The 18347-nt window shown below is 44.8% G+C and overlaps 3 protein-coding genes across 3 annotated transcripts in view; 2 read left to right on the plus strand and 1 right to left on the minus strand.

Annotated features, from left to right (window-relative positions):
- Positions 1-4: 4 nt before the first annotated feature.
- arl2 (ADP-ribosylation factor-like 2) lies at positions 5-2094 on the minus strand. The gene is made up of 5 exons (XM_086166113.1): positions 1893-2094; positions 1191-1301; positions 890-1052; positions 546-626; positions 5-474 (listed from the first exon to the last, which is right to left on the minus strand). Exons 1-5 carry the CDS (start codon positions 1955-1957, stop codon positions 340-342), a joined length of 555 nt encoding a protein of 184 aa, XP_086022239.1. The 5' UTR covers positions 1958-2094; the 3' UTR covers positions 5-339.
- A 4012-nt stretch (positions 2095-6106) lies between these two features.
- On the plus strand, positions 6107-11684 carry batf2 (basic leucine zipper ATF-like transcription factor 2). Its single transcript, XM_086166112.1, has 3 exons — positions 6107-6220; positions 6568-6693; positions 8503-11684. The coding sequence occupies exons 1-3, from the start codon at positions 6140-6142 to the stop codon at positions 9406-9408; spliced, it is 1113 nt and encodes a 370-aa protein (XP_086022238.1). The 5' UTR covers positions 6107-6139; the 3' UTR covers positions 9409-11684.
- Positions 11685-12921: 1237 nt separating this feature from the next.
- Positions 12922-18347, plus strand: part of ppp2r5b (protein phosphatase 2, regulatory subunit B', beta) — a 44754-nt gene continuing 39328 nt past the window's right edge. Inside the window, exon 1 of the mRNA XM_086166502.1 lies at positions 12922-14225. Within this exon, the coding sequence (XP_086022628.1) occupies positions 14033-14225 (193 nt within the window). The 5' untranslated portion in view covers positions 12922-14032. The remainder of the gene's footprint in view (positions 14226-18347) is intronic.

Below are 18347 nucleotides of genomic sequence, written 5' to 3' on the forward strand. Positions count from 1 at the left end.
TGTTCTTTATGTTTTTGACTTATCCCCTTTCAGTCCCATGAGTACTAATTCAGGAAGCAGCCACTACCCAGAAGACACTGGAATTGGTTAAACTTTATTACTCCTTATAAAGGTTACTTTAAACCTATAAAGAACTCATATCAATTGCAAACATGTCAACTGGAACTTAAGTGGGGCTGCTGTGTATTTGACCATTGTCTCGGTCTATACCACAACAAGAAGCCTTAAGTTGAGGGTTACTCTTCTGATGTCACAACGTGGAACCTCAATGTCAGACGGCCCTTGAATCTTGTGATCTCTTGAATGAGGACATTGTCCAAGATAAAGCTGCATTGCAAATCACTCCGCAGTGAAGATCCTTGAAGCAATATCATTAAGAAGCCAGTCCACACCAGCTAACAAGTTGTCTCCTGTGATGGCACTGCAACCAATGATACACCAGTGGTGTGTTTTGATGTCATCCAAGGCCATAATCTACAAAGTAAAGGAAATGAGGTTTTAGGGCCAAGGCTGGGTCCCGGGGACCTTTCAAGGTGGATGCTCACCTCTTGTATTGTTTCTTTTGACAGGGCCCCTGGAAGGTCCTGTTTGTTGGCAAAAACGAGCAGCGTAGCCCCAGTCAATCTCTGCAGGGAAAATATTCACAGAATTAAACATGTATACAAGTATACATGAGACAAGACAATACATTTTCAATTCAATTGAGAGGACAAAATCAAAAATTAGCTAAACATCATAAAGATAAAGGTTATAATCAGATGGCTGATGTTACGTTATCCTTACCTGTCAGTACAGGACGTCATTGAATACCAAATTAAAATTAGTTCCGTATGCAAACATACTTGGCGATTAAAGGTGATGCTAATTTGAGACCTGTGTGTGCGCGTACCTCCTCCTGTAGCAGTGCATGCAGCTCCTGCCTGCAGTCTTCAAGTCTCAGCCTGTCTGCACTGTCTACCACCCACACCAGCCCATCAGTGCTCTCAAAGTAGTTCCTCCAGTAGGAGCGCAGTGACTTCTGACCCCCAACATCCCAAATATTCAACTTATACCTACAAAGACACCAAAAGGATTGAAAGAAACCTTAACATATTTAACGGGTTTAGAATTGGCATAGTTAAGTGTCATGATGTAGACAGTAAAATGATTCATATCTATACACAGCCAGGTTTTGTGTGTGTTTGCCTCACCCTCTGTGTTCTAGTGTTTTGATGTTGAAGCCCAATGTTGGGGATATGGTGCTGACGTCTTCTCCATTGAACTTCTTCAGTATGGTGGTTTTCCCTGCGTTATCAAGACCTCTTGATGAGCTATGTTAAAGAATGAACACACAACTTCTGCTTTGCATTTCATAAACTTCTCTTCTGTTAAAAGTGCCATACAGGTTTAGATGCGGTATTTTCAGAAGTCCATCTTCAGTAGTCCACATTATCTGCCTTTAATATTGCTGGTAAGACATTCCAGTGGACGACAACAATACTAGATCAGAGTGAGGAGTGTGAAACGGTTATTTCTCGATTACAGGTACAATCTCCCGGAGAAGCTACTCCGCGGATGTTTCTTGGCTCATATTGAACAAGTCAAATTGTTCTGCTTAAAAAAGAATCCTTGAAATCCCTTTTTCTCACTGATGTGTACTTTTGTTTATTCCATGCATGGCATGGATAGTAGCTAGCTGCTAATCGATAGCTACTATGACGCCACACAAAACGCTTTAAGCGAATAAGACAAATAAGAATTAAATAGATTAAACTAGCATTTTCCACAAACAGTTGAGATTATTGTTCCGGTGTTAATTATTATTAACAACAAGAACCTTTGAAATTTTAGCGCTGCTAGTTGCCAAGCATTGTTTCCAGCAAGGCTAACCTCAACAGTTCTGGGCAGGATACAACATCAGCAGCCGCATCTCCCGCTCCTTTTGCTTCATTTTCTTCAATATCGTCAGCAAGCCCATGGCGACGTGATTAATCTCTGCTTCGGATATTACACGGGGTAAAATCGTTTTTTATTACTACTTGTAATAAAGAATAATAATTCGTACTCATGCAGCCTTTTCGAACGAGGAAGTGACTGTGACGGTATCCCCGCCTCTGAGAGCCGCTTATTCGTCGAGCCTGTCCAAATCGAATCTTGATTGGTGGAAGACGTAAAAGCTCGCGTTGATTCGCCAGTGAGTTTTTGAGGGTGCGGCCGGCGAGCCCGGAGAGCTTGGAGCGGTTGGGCGCCCTTGTGTGGTGATGAACGGCAGTATCCATGGGAGTTTACCTTTGTAATTCCGATCACTGTTTACATTCCTCTGTCAGAATATTCCGTTATAATACCTTGTGTTTGCACGCATTTGTTGTATTTACTTATTTTTTGTAGTCCTTGTGTGACGTGGGGACGCTCACGTCAAGAGAGGGACTTGCAAAATCTCCTACGTCAAATTATAGAATCTTAGAAGTTATGATAAACTTCCTCCGACCAACAGCTCTGATCGAAGCGCAGTTTACGAGGCCCCGCTGCCCAGATGGTCGCACTCCTAGAGAGCGTAAAACCGGGGGGGTCGGGGAAGCCATCGTCAGGACTCCCTCCGACCCTTTTGGCCAAAAGGTATAAAATGAGCCTGATCCTTTGGATCGGGGCCAGAACTTCTTCGTCTACACATTCGACTGGACGCGTCTCAGCGGGTGTCTAGAGGAGCCGAACGATCCTCGCGGGATGACATTCATTCTGGCCCGGGATATCTCGCTTAATCTTGCTTGATTAGTTCCTGGCCGTTGTGACGTTTTTCCCTGAATGATAGTCTGAACACACCGGGACAACAAAGTCCGGTCCCGTGGCAGGAGCCACAAAAACGGACACCTCCATTTGGTAACGCAGAAGCAGGTTGTGAAAACATTCTCCCTGTAAAACCAGATCTTCAAACTAATCAGCTGGGAGTCATAACAAAGTCAACTTTATTAAAAGTTCTATGATAGATCTTCAAAGGCACTCTCAGCTCTTCACACAGTATTCGCTTTCAGGGCAAAGGACATTGGAAACCAGCACCTGTTGTTTGTACGGCAGATAGTGCCAGATCATACCACATCCAAACACCAGACAGAGTTCAGTACAGGAGAAATTGTCGCCACCTGATGGGCTCTAAAGAAACACCTACCGTTCCCACTGGTGACCACACTGAAGTCCAGCATGCACCTGAAGGGACTGACTGTAACTCGTAATCAACACCAACTATTAGCTACCATACTCGTTCTGGTCGTGAGGTTAAACAAAGAGTCATCTTAGCTCTCTCACATGTGCCTTTGAATAACATTCCATGTCAGTGTTAAAGATCAATGTTTATCCTAAAGTATTCAGTCTATTTGGGCAATTTTTTAATGTTTTATGCAGGTCTAATTAGTAATGTATGCTGTCATTTTGCATACAGGTCAAATTTATTATATTCTATTATATTCAGTGGTCAGCCCTACCAAAAAATGTATTGTTTCATTTTTTTTTTAAAAGAAGGGGGATGTAATATTCTGTGAGAATATGTCTACAATATCTGCATTATTTGGATATGTGTTCTCCACTGTGATTAGTCCACATGTCATGCGATGCTTTACGCATGCTGCGTAAAACTGTGTATTAAGCTGTATCAACCTGCCTGTAACCTTGTCTGGAGAACGCTCTGCCAGTAAACTACAAACAAGTTTAAAGTGTCGTACTGACCGTTATTGTACACACCGTACATTTATAAAACCGTGAAACAGAATACCAGGGTGCAATAGCCATAAGTCGAGGTGTGGCGCAGGAGGTAGAGCAAATAGTCCTTGGAACCGAACATTCCTGCTTTGATTCCCGGCTCCCACTAGTTTGCCAAAGTGTTGTTGAGCAAGACACTGAACCCCCAACTGCTCCCCTGGTGCTGATGTACAGCTGCAATCTGCTCATGGTTCATTCATGATGGGTTAAATGCAGAGATGGAAGAAATTTCCCCACAAGGGATTAATGAAGAATAAATTAATATTATTAAGTTAGGATTAGGTAGCAAGGTTATGGCAAAGCCCAAAAAGTTAAGGTGCAAATGTTTTGCAAGTGGGTGTGAGTGGGTAAGTCCATGACATAGTTGAGCATCAGTATCTCAATATCATGTCTCTTATGACAGATATGTGGACAAAAGAGTCACATTGAGGTGGTTTATTACATAGTCAGGGGAGCACCACCCATACAATACAATGGCACCTGCTACTATGTTCTGACATCCTCGGTTTCCAGGGTTACTATCCCTTGCCAAATGCTGAGGAATATTCCAACAACAACATGTGGCCAATGTAAACATCTCCCGATCTGTGGATCCCATCAGGTTATACAGCTTCGCAATCTGCCTCTGGACATCTTGGGCTCTCTTAAGGAAATACCTCTGAGTAAGGAAAGTTATTAATTCTCCCAGTCCAAGGGCATCAAGAAAAAGAACGATTAACCTATTCTAATTTCCTTAATGGGGGATGGAGGGTGTGAGTAAAATAGTATCCTATCCCTATTCTGACCTCATGACAATATTGACCCTGACCCAACCTGCATGACATTGTAAACTCTCGTTTAATATTGTACTTGTCACTTTAGAAAGAGTGGGACTGTTCAGTTACTTCATATTTACCCCCTTTAAGACTTGCAGAGTCTTGAAAAAAGAAAAAAAAAAAAAAACGCCACAGTGACAGGGGAATTTGGAATGACAACTCTTCCTAGTCATACTTGCTCTAGTATAACCTTGGCCTTATTGAAATAACTGGAGCATAAGACAGTTCCTTGTTATATCTATCAAGCAATCTACACAGGAAAATTCTTGCAAGGTTCTTCTGCCAAAGCCAAACAAATACAGTACTCCTGTCACAATTCCTCGGGTCCCCGGACCAGCTGCACAGTGATCACTGCGGTTATCCTCCGCACCTGGAGGCCACGCCGCACCAGAGGGGAATCAGCTTATCAGCCTGAGTATTTAAGGCCGACCCAACATTTCAGTGATAGTCCAGTCTCGTTCGAGATCGCTTGAATAAAGCAACCTGCAATTCTATGTGCCTGTGTCTGTCCTCCTGGGGGAAAACGTAACAACTCCAAACCAGCCATGGTAGATTCTTTCAATTTTGTAGATTTACAGGGGGAAATAAACATTGTAATCTCAAAATTGATATAAAACCAATGTCAGGCTTGTTGACCTACCAAACCTTCCAGTGCACGTGGGTCTGTCTAAAATTACTGTCCCTTAATCAGAAAAAAACTATTGCGTATTTTCCTCACAGTCAAAAACATCGTTGTTATCACACGGAAGGACAAGTCTTTTTTTGATGCAAAAAACCCCAATACGTTCCAAGCTGCAGCTCTTTAGCAGCCTCAAATCTCAGCGTAGTGCCAAAGGTGGCCTGGAGTGAATTATTTCACCTCATCGTCACATTGTCGTCGTTCAGAGTCTGAGTCTCTTTGCGTGCTTGAGGGTTTGAGTCCATTCAAGAATGATGAGCCACTCACAGGGTGGTCTCCAACATTTTCCTGAGAAGCAGGAAAAGAAAGCACCGAGTAGCTCGCCAGAACCATCAGATGCAGATCACTTCATCAAAGATAACATACTCCAAACTGCGATTTACCTTCATATTTTCCCCTTGAGTCACCACTGCACAACCAGCACACATCTTATCTCCTGCATGATAACAGGACCCACCAGTGCAATACTTGAGGTCCACCACAAACAAACGGTAGAGCTTGTAGAGCTTGCAGAGCTGACCGATGCCCTGAATAGCTCTCTGCTTCTCACTCACAATTATGCATCCTCTGAGGTTTCCTTGACCTCGACCTCTCCATACCCGGGGATCTCCAAAAACGACTTGTTCTTCTCATCCATGAATTGTATTTGATCGAGTTTTCGGAGAATATCCGTTTCTTCAGAACATGTGGAAACATGTGAGAATTTGCATGTGGGAAAATACATTCTTATATTTCGCCTCTCCATCGGAGGGGGGGGTCTTTTCATTATCAAGTTGAAGAGAGAAAGTGAAAGTACTCTACCTCTCTTGCATCACCCGCCGCGCTTTGGCTTTCTCATCCAAAGCGGTGACTGCGGGGCGTACCGAGGAGACCGCTACGAGGGGAGGAACCTGAAGGATCCCCAAGCCGTTAGAAAATGCACCAGAACGCCGAGCAGGATACCCAAAGCCCCGCGTCACCGACCGCCGACAGCAACGACTGCACCTCCACCGGCTCGGTGAGAAGCGTCTTCATCCGTCAATGTATCGTTATTTTTATTGTTTGAGCATGCAACAAGCCCGGAGTACTTTAACCGCCCATTTTATGTGACAATCGAATTATTGGATTTATTAAAATCATATATTGTGCCAGGAGTGAATGGGAGAGATGGTAGAATGCAAGTCGGGACTTTGAAAAAAGTCTACCCCGACCAATTGTTGAGCATCAGGTGGTCAGGGTGCACGAAGGAAATTTACATTTGCAATTGATTCATATCCAAACGGGGCATCTTTGAAACTTGCTTTTGTTTTGGTTGTTTTATTTTATTTTATTTTTGCCACTGTACCGGCTGCTCCCGACCCATAGGAAAAGGAGAGGGGGGCAGAGACGAGGCGGACGGGACAGCGAGGGACAAGGAGACGCATGAAGAACAGGGATGCTGCTCGGAAGAGTCGCAAAAAACAGACGGAGAGGGCCGATGAACTGCATGAGGTCTGCACACCCGAAAAACACCATTTTGCACACTCACATGCAGGCTGTGATTTGTGCAATGAAAAAAAAACTTGAAACGACTGATGGTCTTTCGCTTTCAGGCATTTCTTGTAAATGGCATGCCTTAGAACAAGCGCTACCCTTCCCTCCTCAGCGCTCTGCCCTTTAAGCCCTCCCCTTTCCTATCTGACGTATACAGCCGTGCGCGCGCGCACACACACACACACACACACACACACACGCACGTGCTCCCTTGTCCTTCTATGAGGCAAAGTTCATTTTTCCCCTCCACACCCACAGACATTGTGAGCAGTTCGTTTTAACAGACCAGGCCATCTTCATCCGCTGACTGTTAGGGATGCGGCTTACAGTGTTGTGTCATAAAGACATCAATGTGTTTACATAGTTCTCTTCTGGAAACACCATCAGACATCCTCCTACCATTTCCTCTCGTATGGGTCAACGATGTTATCACTGCAGTAGAATACATCACTTTCTGTTGACTTTTATGCCTCTTACCTCTGCGAAGATACATTGAGCATAGCCAGGCGGAGGTGGCATTTAGCCAATTCGAAAAGCACGACCTAACTAAGACAAGATTACACTGACCCATGTTATGATGCTTGTTGATATTAATAGCAAATTCTTGTCAGAACCTGTTTCTGGCAACTAGGCTTGAATTTCTTCCCTTAAAAATGTTTCACCTGTCGTCCAAGAGGCTTCTTCAGTTCAAATGGACTATGTGAGTCATCGGGTTGGGTGCTTGTCAAAGTTGTGATGGCTTATTATGTTAACAGAGTTGTTTTGCAGAAACTAGGTTGAATGTGTTAATGGGGGATTGTTGGGGGAACAGGAGGGTGTTATTAAAATGAGGTTCCTTTTACTATTTACTGTTATTACTAACCAAATGAAATAAATAGGAGCAAGTACCGATATCATTTTTCTGATTGGGTACCAATACCCATTGTTCAGACGTTTCCATTTTATCATAAAACCATTCATATGAAGTGTCCATAAGTCAGTTCTGTGCAGTTCATAACTTATAAAAGGAATGAAGCGCGATACCGTTTTTGTGATTGTGATGACGATTTGCCTCCCAAATCAACTGTTATTAGGCCAAAACTATCTCTAGCTCCCATAATAGTCTGTGAGCCGCATGGAGTAACAGCAGGTATTTCCTGATATTGTGAATACGTGGGTGTGTGTTTCCTCATTGCTACCTTTTGCTTTCTCTCTCTCCTGTCTGTTTTAATTTTTGCTCCAAGTCGGTGTCCTCCAAATGCAATTATACAAACATGCACGCTCACACAGGAAAAGCTCCATCTTAAGGTCAGGGGTTGAAGAAGTTCACATGTGCAGTTTTGGGCACTGGTGCTTAATAAATGAAGACTAATGATCCTTTAGTTTAAGTAGCTCTAAACAGACAGAGTGAACATGTCCTCTGCGACGCAGATAAGATTAACTCTGAAATCTCCCCGCCCAAATATATTTCAGCGGTCAGAAGTAGCCTTTTCATGCAATTCTATTGAAACAATTATTTTCTTTTCAGATTTGTAGAGATTGTGCTTGTTTTAAGGTCATCTTGTTCTATGAGCAGAGGGGTCCTTTTTTGAGCTTATAAGCAACTCATTTGTGGCTCATTTTGAACATACCTATGGGTGTGTAATTTGTCAACATTTTATTGTAAATTTGTTCATAACATTTCATCATTGTTGCACAAACTTCTGAGATGGCAACTTCTGATTAGCTTCCTGCCATTTGTTTTTTTCTGTCCATTGTGAATGTCTTCTTCTATTTTCCATTTCTTAGGAGCTCCAGCAAGAGGAACGAAAAAAATCAGCCCTGCAGAAGGAGATAACTGAGCTGAACAAAGCTTGCAATCATTACATGGCCATTCTGGAGGACCACAAGTCTCACTGTGTCCTCAAACCTTCTAGTTATCAATCAGCTGACGACCTCGTGGAATCAACTCCGCCGCGCGCTGTCACCGAGCACTCGGAGCCTCCGCAGGCCTCGAGCCGCTCGTCGGCCGCTGGGCCTTCGACCGCGACAGGTCAGACTGATGGAACCGTCAGCATCCCCCTTCCAGTCTCTACATCTGCACGACCCCCTGCCACTACCTCCTCAGGATCAGCTGTTTCTTTTCCAGACGCTCCTCACTCGCTGTTCAACGAAAATCCTCCGACTCTGATCACCTCGGTGTCAGTGGATGCGTCAGTTACATTGGATTGTGCCGACCTCTTCTCAAACCCCGTTTCCCCATCCGTTGCCTCTGCCGCTGCTCAGCCTCCGTCACCTTTGGTCTCGCCCTCCCTGGAACCTCCTTCCACTCTTCTTTCACAAGGGGTACAGGCCCCCTCCCCTTCTCAGCCTGAAAGCCTCATCTCATATGGTTTTATGGAAGCAAACAATTATACCTCAAAACTTCTAGATGATCGTACCTCAGCGACAGAAACATTTCTCCCCCTGTCTCCCCAAGGGTTCTTCGATTGTAACCTAAATAGTTTAAACCCACCTCATGGTCCTTTCGATCCTATCCTCCAGTCCCTTTCGGTTTTCGCCGAGGCCGATCAAAGCTACCCCTCAACCGATACCACCCAGATATTCTCTTTGCAGTCATCTGAGGTTTGGGATGATGTGACCCTTCCAGCCGAGTTATTTGAGCTTAAAGAGGTCAGCGACTGGATCCAGCAGCAAGAGATTGATTTTAAGTGATTTTATAAAACATTGCCAAGCTGCTATCGAGACAAGTTTCTGACGAGAAGCCAAAAATGTTCCACGGTTTACACCCGGTTGGTGCTTGTTCGTGAAAGCTGGGCATCAGAAAATTATTCAAGGTCCGAGAAAATGCCTGGGGTGGTCTAATCATTCAGAACGTCGCCTCTTTAAGGGTTAGGGTTGTGGGAAATTGGTGGAGTTTGAAATGGAGACAGATGCGGACGGCAGAATGCTAGGGTTTGGAAGCTGTATCCTGCATTTCCCATCGGACAGCTCTTTGTCATGCGCCTTCACCAAGAATGATCCCAAGTCTATCACCAGGTTGTTAGTGAAAAAGATGCCTTCACCACATTAACCAGTTTTTTATTCTGCCCTTAGAAGTAAAGTTTTACATGTAAGTATTTCTTCTCTGTCTCAAGCAGGGTTCAAAAGCTTGTCGTAAAGGGCTTTTGTTTTCCAACCGCTGTATGTTCCAGAACTGCCCACAGGCCTATATAATTTACAGTATCAGATCACATCGAGACCCTTGTCCGATGTGATCCGCTGTTGACTGACAGGGAAACATGTGACAAAATCAGTGTCACATAATCAGTGTTATTTTTCCAAAGAGCAAAAGCAAACTAATAAAAAAGTGCCAAAAAACTGAACAGCCAAGCTAAATGGAAAGAAGAAAATGAAAGAAATACATTGAAAGTTACATTTTACCCAGAAAGTGAGCCAACTGCTCGTAAGTCTGGAAGAAATCACGAGACAGCAAAGCTTTTTACAAGAACTTAATGGGAATAGAAAGCTGTTTTAGGAGATTGGGAACTAAAGAAAAAAAGCAGAACTAGTAGTAACTATGTGGAGGTCCTCAGTCATCCAGGTCATGGTGAAATCATCTTGACATGAAGATTTCATTCATTCTCACCCCCACTTATCTGGGTCACATATATGTCATAAACCTGAGCAATCTAGGCTCTCCACTGAACCTACTGTATGTTTTTAGACTGTTGGAGGAGAACCAGAAACCCATCCAGATACAAAGACAATATGGAGAGTCCACATAGAAAGGCAGAGAACCATCTTGCTGTGTGGCAGAAGTGCAAACCATGGTGGCGGCATCACGAACCATTGCGCAAATGCTCACTTGACCTCAGCGGTCTGCAGAGGTCATGAACACAAAGTTCACCTGAAAGGCAGGTCTGCTTTTGCTGAGCTCTCTCAGCTGATCCCTTGCAATCGGGAAAGGGCATTTAGAGCCGCTGTAGCGACTCCCACAGGCGGAGAGTCACACACCCTTGTTTGATCCCTGCAGATACACTTTTACTTATTCCAAGATGTGAGATATGTGACACTATGATCATGTATTTGATGTGTAACATGCTTATATTTATTTTCTAATCATGAATTGCTTGAAATCCAACTATTTTACCTTTAGAATATTAGTAATGTTATTTAACCAGGTTTACTACATTGTTCAGACTAGCAGATCATGAATTTCGACGTGTCTGATATTTAGTTTCATAGTCAAATTTGAGTGTCAAATTACAATGTATACAAAGAATGATATCAGCGAATGAAAGATTTAATGCACAGAGTGTGACTCGGGTTTCTTCCTCTAGTTACAAGAGGAAGAAACCCGAGTCGCACTCGTCACACTTTGTTAAACACTCATCAAGTTATACATACTAGAGTTTAGTATGTATAGCTTGATGAGTGTTTGATCATTCTATTTTGGCTTATTTTAATTTGGAACAAGAGTGCCATCATTGTATGAACGGCAACTCAGATGTCTCTTATCCTCTGGTTTTCCAATATAACGTGGGTTCTTTTCTGCCAAACAAGCAGAGTTCATTGTTCACTTGAAGCGATAAACGTTTCCTAACAGAGATCGCATGAGGAACGTGCCGGTGTCAGTCTGGTTGTTGTGGTGAATTCCGTTCCCAGGGTTTAACATTTCTCATGTTTCTCATCTACAGTGGTAGTTGTTCTCATGGTACTTTAACCTCAGTTTCCCTCTTAATACTGACTTAACAACGTGTGGTTTAAGAGGTGAGATGGATGGGAGATTTTGAAACAAGAAATAGTTGCACAATGAGTGGTTGCAACATTTACCTGCATAAAATAAGCAATACCCAGATGGTGGCGGGTATCACAAATCGCCTTTCTCGGTTCAGTGACACACACATTTCTGCAGATTGATCATCCTCGGTGAAGGTGAAGCGGCTGCACCCGTGCAACCATCAACACTGCATGTGCATTAAGTTATCGAGCTGTGTTTCCCGTCAGCAGCGAGGAGGTTAAAGGACGACGGCGGGACACACATCCGCCGTCGAACAGCCGAGTCGAGGTGTGACCGGGAGAGAGGAGGTGGAGAAATCTGACTGCCGCACACACGCGGATGTGCTCGTGCGCGTGCGCGTTGAGGGAGATCAGGTGGCTTAGTAAAAAGAGGAACAATGGATTGGTCTTGATCCTTAAATCCAAGTACAAACCCGCACATATACACACACACACACACACATACACATACACACCGTAATCAGAAACGAGGAAAATGGGGAGAGGGAGTTTGTGTGTGTATGTGTGTGTGTGTTTGCGTGCGTGTGTATTGGGAGGGTCTAGACAGGAACACTGAGTCGCAGCGGGAGATCATGTATCCTCCCTGAAGCTTGCCACGATGATGATGGAGAGCAGTAGTGCTGAAGTCGCATCCGAAGAAAAGGTTTAAAACCGGGAAATCGGGCAACATAAATAAAAGGAAATAATTAATTAAATCCATCCTATAGCGTCATCCGCAGTGAGGAGCCTCATCTTTCCCTCTCTCTCCTTGCACCACCTTTCGCCCAGAGTCACTGTCAAAGTCTCGGAAGCAGAGATCACTCAACTTCCGGTTTTAGCTTTTCAAAATAAGATGCGGCGTTTACAGCGGTTGTAATTTGGAGAAGGGATAACTTTCTTGCTGTCGGTAGACTTACAACGGTGTTTCATTATTATTCTCTTTTTCAAAATATGGGTCCCCCACCCCCACCTCCCCTCCCCCCAAAAAAGCACAAAATCTGATTGATCAACATCAACAAAGTCTGATGAAACCGTCCGCCCTACTTTCCTTTAAGCGAAACAAAAAAAAAAAGAAAGAAAAGAAAATCATTTTTTGCGGCACAAAGCCCAAGATTGGAAGTATTTTTAGATCATACAGACTTTATTTCTAACTAATCCCGATTGAAATACTCACAGGTTAATAACTCTTGATTTTGTTTTGGTGTAATAATTTGGCCAGTTTTTATACACACACACACACACACACACACACACACACACACCGAGTAAATCAATAACTCTCAAATAGTCCCAGAATATTCAACCTCGTTGAATTATTCTACAATAACCTTGTCCAACTCTTTCTTTTATTATCAACGTGTATTTCCTAATGCACATCTTTCCTAGGAACGTGTATTTTACTTTGAAAGACGCATTGTCGTACTTCCTGCGTGTTGGCCCCTGCTTACAGGCGGCTTGACCTTGCTCATTGAGCAGGGGATAACGGCAGCTGAGGGGGGACCGCATCAGTGTGACACACGGACGGGCCCGCTCTTGTGTAACGCGGGCCTTTCGGGCTTTTTCTTCTTCCCCTCTTCGCTTTCCCGTTTCGGTTTTCCTCCTCTATCGCTTTTTGAGGGTTTGAGGGTGTGCGTTCGCCCTCCCACCCCCACCCCCACCCCTCCCATCTGCAGGAGTAGGAGACGGAACGGAGGAAACCTGCACATGTCGGCGCGGTGAGGGAGCGCTCGTTTCCCCGCCCTGAAGGACGCGAGGAGGCGGCGGCTGCGGAGACAACAAACAAACAAACAAATAAACAAACAAACAATAAAAGAAGGACGGAGCAGCAGCCAGGTGCGGCCGGCCCGTCGGCCCGCAGAGGAGCCGGAGGAGGACAACAGTGATGCGGCAGCCGAGGAGGGCCCAGACTGGTGATTCTGTAATATCATCATCATCATCATCATCGTCATCATCTTCCCCCAGGATCGATCGCTGATCGGATCGATAAGGCGCTCGATCGAAAATCGAGAGGAACTCGGAGCTGCGAGCGGCGTTACGCGGGAGCCACGTGATCCACAGGCAAAATCACAGAATTTAATACCCCCACGTCGAGCGTGTGTGTGTGTGTGTGTGTATGTGCGTGTGTGACGCTAGCACAACAGCAGAGAGGCGTGCGCGCACGCGTGTATGTGTGCGAAAGCGGGCGAGGAGACGCGCCTGTCTGAGCATCATCTGGTCACCGCGCCGGCTCCGCGCCTCCGCGGGGATGGTCCCCACTGGCGCTCCCCTCCACGGGTGAGAAGCACACGGAACAAGGGATGCTGCCGCCGCCGCCGCCGCTGCCGCTGCTGCCATTTCCGGCGCGTCTCTGATAGAGACAGCAACTGGGACCGGACATCCAGAAGAGACCGCTCCTCTGCCTTCCTGCGCCTCCTCCCCTCTCCCACCCTTTCTCCTCACCCCTCCAACGCTTCCTATCCATTCTGATCAATCGATAATCCAGTGATTCCGGAAAGCCGCTCCTCCAAACAAACAAACAAAAAAAAATAAGCCACCCCCATCCACCACCCCCTACCCCAGCCCCATCCACACAGCCATCATGGAGACGACCAAACTGCCCCCGTCCAGCCCGTCCTCCCCGACCACCAGCTTCTCGGTGCCGTCCGCGGAGAAGGTGGACGGGTTCCCGCGCAGGTCCATGCGTCGGGCCCGCCAGAGGAGGTCCCACAGCTCGTCCCAGTTCCGCTACCAGAGCTCCCAGGTGGAGCTCACGCCGCTGCCACTGCTAAAAGGTGAGGCGGCACCCTCAACCCATCACACACGCACACAGCGACTTTTGTTTTGAAATTTGAAAGTGAGTTATGTGATCATGCAGGGTTCTTTTTAAAGTCCCGGACGAAAAGTACCCCCTTCTTTTAAAAAAAACAAAACAAAACAAAAAATGAGGTGTTCGGTCTTGGTCTTGTTCTTGTGCCACATGGCTTATTAGAGTAGCTTCTTTGTAAAGTTTGTCATGGAAAGGTTACTCAGAGGAGGGCCAAGGTCACAGTTTTGGGACATCGCGGACCTTCATCCGAGTCCAGTTTCAGGCCTGAAATCAAGAGAGTGTGCGTTCGCCTTGTCAGGAATTTAGGCTGAGGCCAGAGAATTTTGTTGCCAAGATTAGACCTTATTTTCTAAAATAGAATGAAATGCAGTACAATAAAATAGGAGATACTGTGTCGATCCCAAAAGTAGTAAATTTAAGGGCAGCAGCAGTTCAGTGTACAGTATTATAAAAAAAATGGCAGAGCACAGGGACCATACTTTACGTTTCAATACAAATGTGAGTTATTTCCAGAAACACTGTGCTTCATAATGCAAGTCAAATAAAAATCATAGTTGAGCTTTATAGGCCAGAATAGAATGTATATACAAGAAATGGATAAGCACTACCTGTAATGTGCAAAATAAACTGTAAGGTGCAGGGTGAAGTGTTAAGAAGGCCTATCTGGGAAAAAAGTGTTGTACGCCGGATTATTTTGGACAGCGCTGATACGCGTAGAATGACTCACTTATCAAAGTCTGTAACTTAAATATTTGATTTGGACTCAAAAAAAAAAAACAGCATTAGAAGTCAAAGTTCAATACTTTCATGGTTGAACTGCTGGATTGTTTATTTCCCGTCTGAAGGGTCTCGTTTTATCCTAAAGCAGAGAAATTCAGCTCATGATAGACAGCAAACACAGAAAAGCAAGATATTGTGGTTTCAGGAGTTGCGGGTTTCACACAGCTTTCCAATCACACGGTTTTCATCCTGAATGGTGCAGTTAAATCGTGACCTGTCGCTCATGTGTTTGAATGAACAGGCAATGGTTCGAGGTGAAAGTCACGCATTTAGACTCTCTCACCTTGGTATTGATCGAGCGCTTGTGGGGTGCGTGCGCGCACACACACACACACACACACACACACACACACACACACACACACACACACACACACACACAGACACACACACATGCGCACTTACACACAGGTAACCCCTGTACCATTTCACACACCTAAAAGCAGTAAATAGTGTAAAAGGCAGCACCAACACTCCAACCATGTAAAGCTCCTGACTTTCAAACTGTACTGTTTGTTCTGACCCCCGGGCTGCTTCTGGTGGTGGTGGTGGTAGTGCTGCTGCTCCCAGATTTATGAGAGCTCTTTTGCTCATCTCCGAATGAGGCAGGGGGCTATAAAAATAAACACATCTGCATCTTCCGCGCTGGCCGAACCATGGAGTGGGTGCTCAGCCTGGATGGAGGTGTGGATTCGGATAGTGTTTTTTCTCTGCCATCCAGCAAAAAGAGGACTGAAAAACCGAAGCCTCGCCTGGAAATTAAATCTGCAAAGACCCTTTCTTAAAAAAGAATTAAAACTAAGAGCACATGAGCACATCGTTACACAAATGCAGCTTCTACGATACGTTGAGTGTATCTGCCCAAAAGTGTTGAGACTTCCACTCAGCCCCTCTTGCTCCCATTGCCAGGTCCCATCAGAACCTGCCTGATGTTTTTTTGGAAGTTCTGTTTGATTCAGACAAACTTCCAATGAGGTCTTGAGGCCACGTTGTCCCTCACTTCCTTCTCTTGGTTGAAATCATGGCCTTCTATGAATGTATGTATGTATGTATGTATGTGTCTGTCCGTCCGTCTATCTATCTATCTATCTATCTATCTATCTATCTATCTATCTATCTATCTATCTATCTATCTATCTATCTATCTATCTATCTATCTATCTATCTATCTATCTATCCATCCATCCATCCATCCATCCATCCATCCATCCATCCATCCATCCATCCATCCATCCATCCATCCATCTCTCTATCTATCTATCTGTTTATCCATCAATCCATCTATCCATTGATCCATCTATCTATTTATCCATCTATCCATCTATCCTTCCATCCATCCATCCATTAATCTATCACTAAAACTAGAGAACATGTCTCTGTGTGTGCATGAAATATATATAATATACAAAGAAAGTCATGAAGCCATGACTTGTGAGGGGGAGGGAGGTGTTGAGGTCTCCTGTGGTCGAGGTCCCCATGACCAAGCGCAGTGTGTTAACAATTCTTTCTCCCCTTGCTTCCTGCATTGGTTCCCTGTGTCCAGGGTGAAGCAAGCCTCTCACCCTCTGCCAGCTATTATTTTCGCCCCCCCCCCCAAAAAAAAGAGAAAAGGCAATACAGATAATGAATGAACGATTGTTGTTGACATTGCTAACTCTTTTTATTCATGCAAATGAATTGGAAATGAAATATATCAATCAACTCATAAAAAGCACTTTGAATCCTGTCCACATTGTACCATAAGTAACTACATGAATATGAGATTAGTAATAATAAAATCATGACTTGTTCCAAAAGTAAAGCGCATACCCAAGCGTGTTATTGATATAAAACAATTATATACGATGTTGATGAGGCAATATAGGATAAACGTAGTATTTATACTTGAATCATGTGTGACTTGCGATTCACGTATTTCAGCCGTGCTGTGGTCCTTTGCGGCTCCAACCTGTTAAGTGGAGTTGAGAAATAAGGTCTGCTTTAGTCCAGATCAGTGCCTTCAGTACCGGCCGAGGCAGAGGAGATAGTGTTAATTTATAGTCTCACGACACCAGGGGCTTGCAGTGCCCCGTCTTCCAGGGCACATCCGATACTTTGAACATTGCGAGTGTGTTGGTTAAGTATTCTGGCCGTGGCTCAGAAGTAGAGCCCTCCCACACCATGACAATCTATTTCTCTGCTCTTTTAAGTTAGTGAGGAAGAAAGTGCTGTTGGGCTTTCTTCGTCTGGTCTCATCCATAATGGATATTGTCATTAGTGCAGCCCGAGAGTTTATCCTTGGTATATCATGAAAAGGTACTCTCGGCTGATAAAATTGACTTAGAAATGAAGAAAAGCGGTCCCCCGGTGCTCAGACACGAAAAAAGATGAGGCATGTCCTGTTTGGGTGTTGACTCCAACACCCAAACAAAGAAGAGCCATCCCTCACTCACTCTCTCTCTCTCTCGTGCTCTCGCTGTCTCCTCACCTTCTCCTCTATGTGTACAGCAAAGGACAGACTGGATGTCTTCTGATATGCACATGACCCCTCTTTATGGGGTTAGCTCTTCTTCAGTGTAACCGGCAATCTCTCCCCATTAACCCTCAGCAATGAGAAGACCAGTTCTCCGTTTGTGCTTTTTTTTCCTTTTCTCCTTTCACACCTCATTTACCCGATGTTGACTTGCCCAGCGCTGAACGGTGTATTTACAGCACCGTGATGGACAGTTCGCATCGCACCTCCACGGTGCCCTCGGGCCGGCGTGCGCTGTAGCTAAGGAGTCCCTGTATTGACATGGCTGCTGCACTGCTGCGGCACTATCTGGATCCCAGGAGAAAGTGATAGTAAGATCCTGCAGCGCCGACGCAGGAGAGAAGCCTGGTACGGGCACGGGGTGTGACGGCCTGTATGTAGGCCAAATGTAGACAGACGTGTGGGTGTTTGGGCCTCCAGGGAATGACACTCTTACTGCAAAGCCCGGCTCCTTCCGCTCAGACTTTCTCTTGAAAACCAGAGCTGAAGCATCATTATTTAAAACGCGATAGATAACATCAAAGATTGTCTGATGATGAGGTCTCTCTTGCCGAACGGGAATATTTTTAGCGTGGCTCGAATAGATATCAATGCCAAGAAAGATTTAAAATGGCCAGTTGTAAACATGGAGGGAGATGACAAAGCAGGTGTGCTGATATCAAAACAAAAAGGATGCTATCCGAAGTAGCCGAGATACTGATTCGGGCAGAAACCTTGACCTCCGTCTACCAGAGTTCAACAAAGTCACATTTGCATCTGAGATGATCAGCCGTCAGCTGCATTTCAAATCCATCA

Source organism: Fistularia commersonii, chromosome 19 (genome assembly GCF_037954325.1).
Source record: "Fistularia commersonii isolate RoL2024-O1a breed Wild chromosome 19, RoL_Fcom_v1.0, whole genome shotgun sequence".
NCBI lineage: Eukaryota > Metazoa > Chordata > Actinopteri > Syngnathiformes > Fistulariidae > Fistularia > Fistularia commersonii.

What these genes read in the sequence shown, in the direction of transcription:
- arl2 (XM_086166113.1), bottom strand. Translation starts at nt 1,957, where the DNA reads ATGGGCTTGCTGACGATATTGAAGAAAATGAAGCAAAAGGAGCGGGAG. An exon ending in GAGATGCGGCTGCTGATGTT is followed by an intron (nt 1,302 to 1,892) that starts GTATCCTGCCCA and finishes TAGCTCATCAAG; the next exon opens with AGGTCTTGATAACGCAGGGA. An exon ending in CAAAAGAAACAATACAAGAG is followed by an intron (nt 475 to 545) that starts GTGAGCATCCAC and finishes TTTACTTTGTAG; the next exon opens with ATTATGGCCTTGGATGACAT.
- batf2 (XM_086166112.1), top strand. Translation starts at nt 6,140, where the DNA reads ATGCACCAGAACGCCGAGCAGGATACCCAAAGCCCCGCGTCACCGACC. An exon ending in ACTGCACCTCCACCGGCTCG is followed by an intron (nt 6,221 to 6,567) that starts GTGAGAAGCGTC and finishes CCCGACCCATAG; the next exon opens with GAAAAGGAGAGGGGGGCAGA. An exon ending in GGGCCGATGAACTGCATGAG is followed by an intron (nt 6,694 to 8,502) that starts GTCTGCACACCC and finishes TCCATTTCTTAG; the next exon opens with GAGCTCCAGCAAGAGGAACG.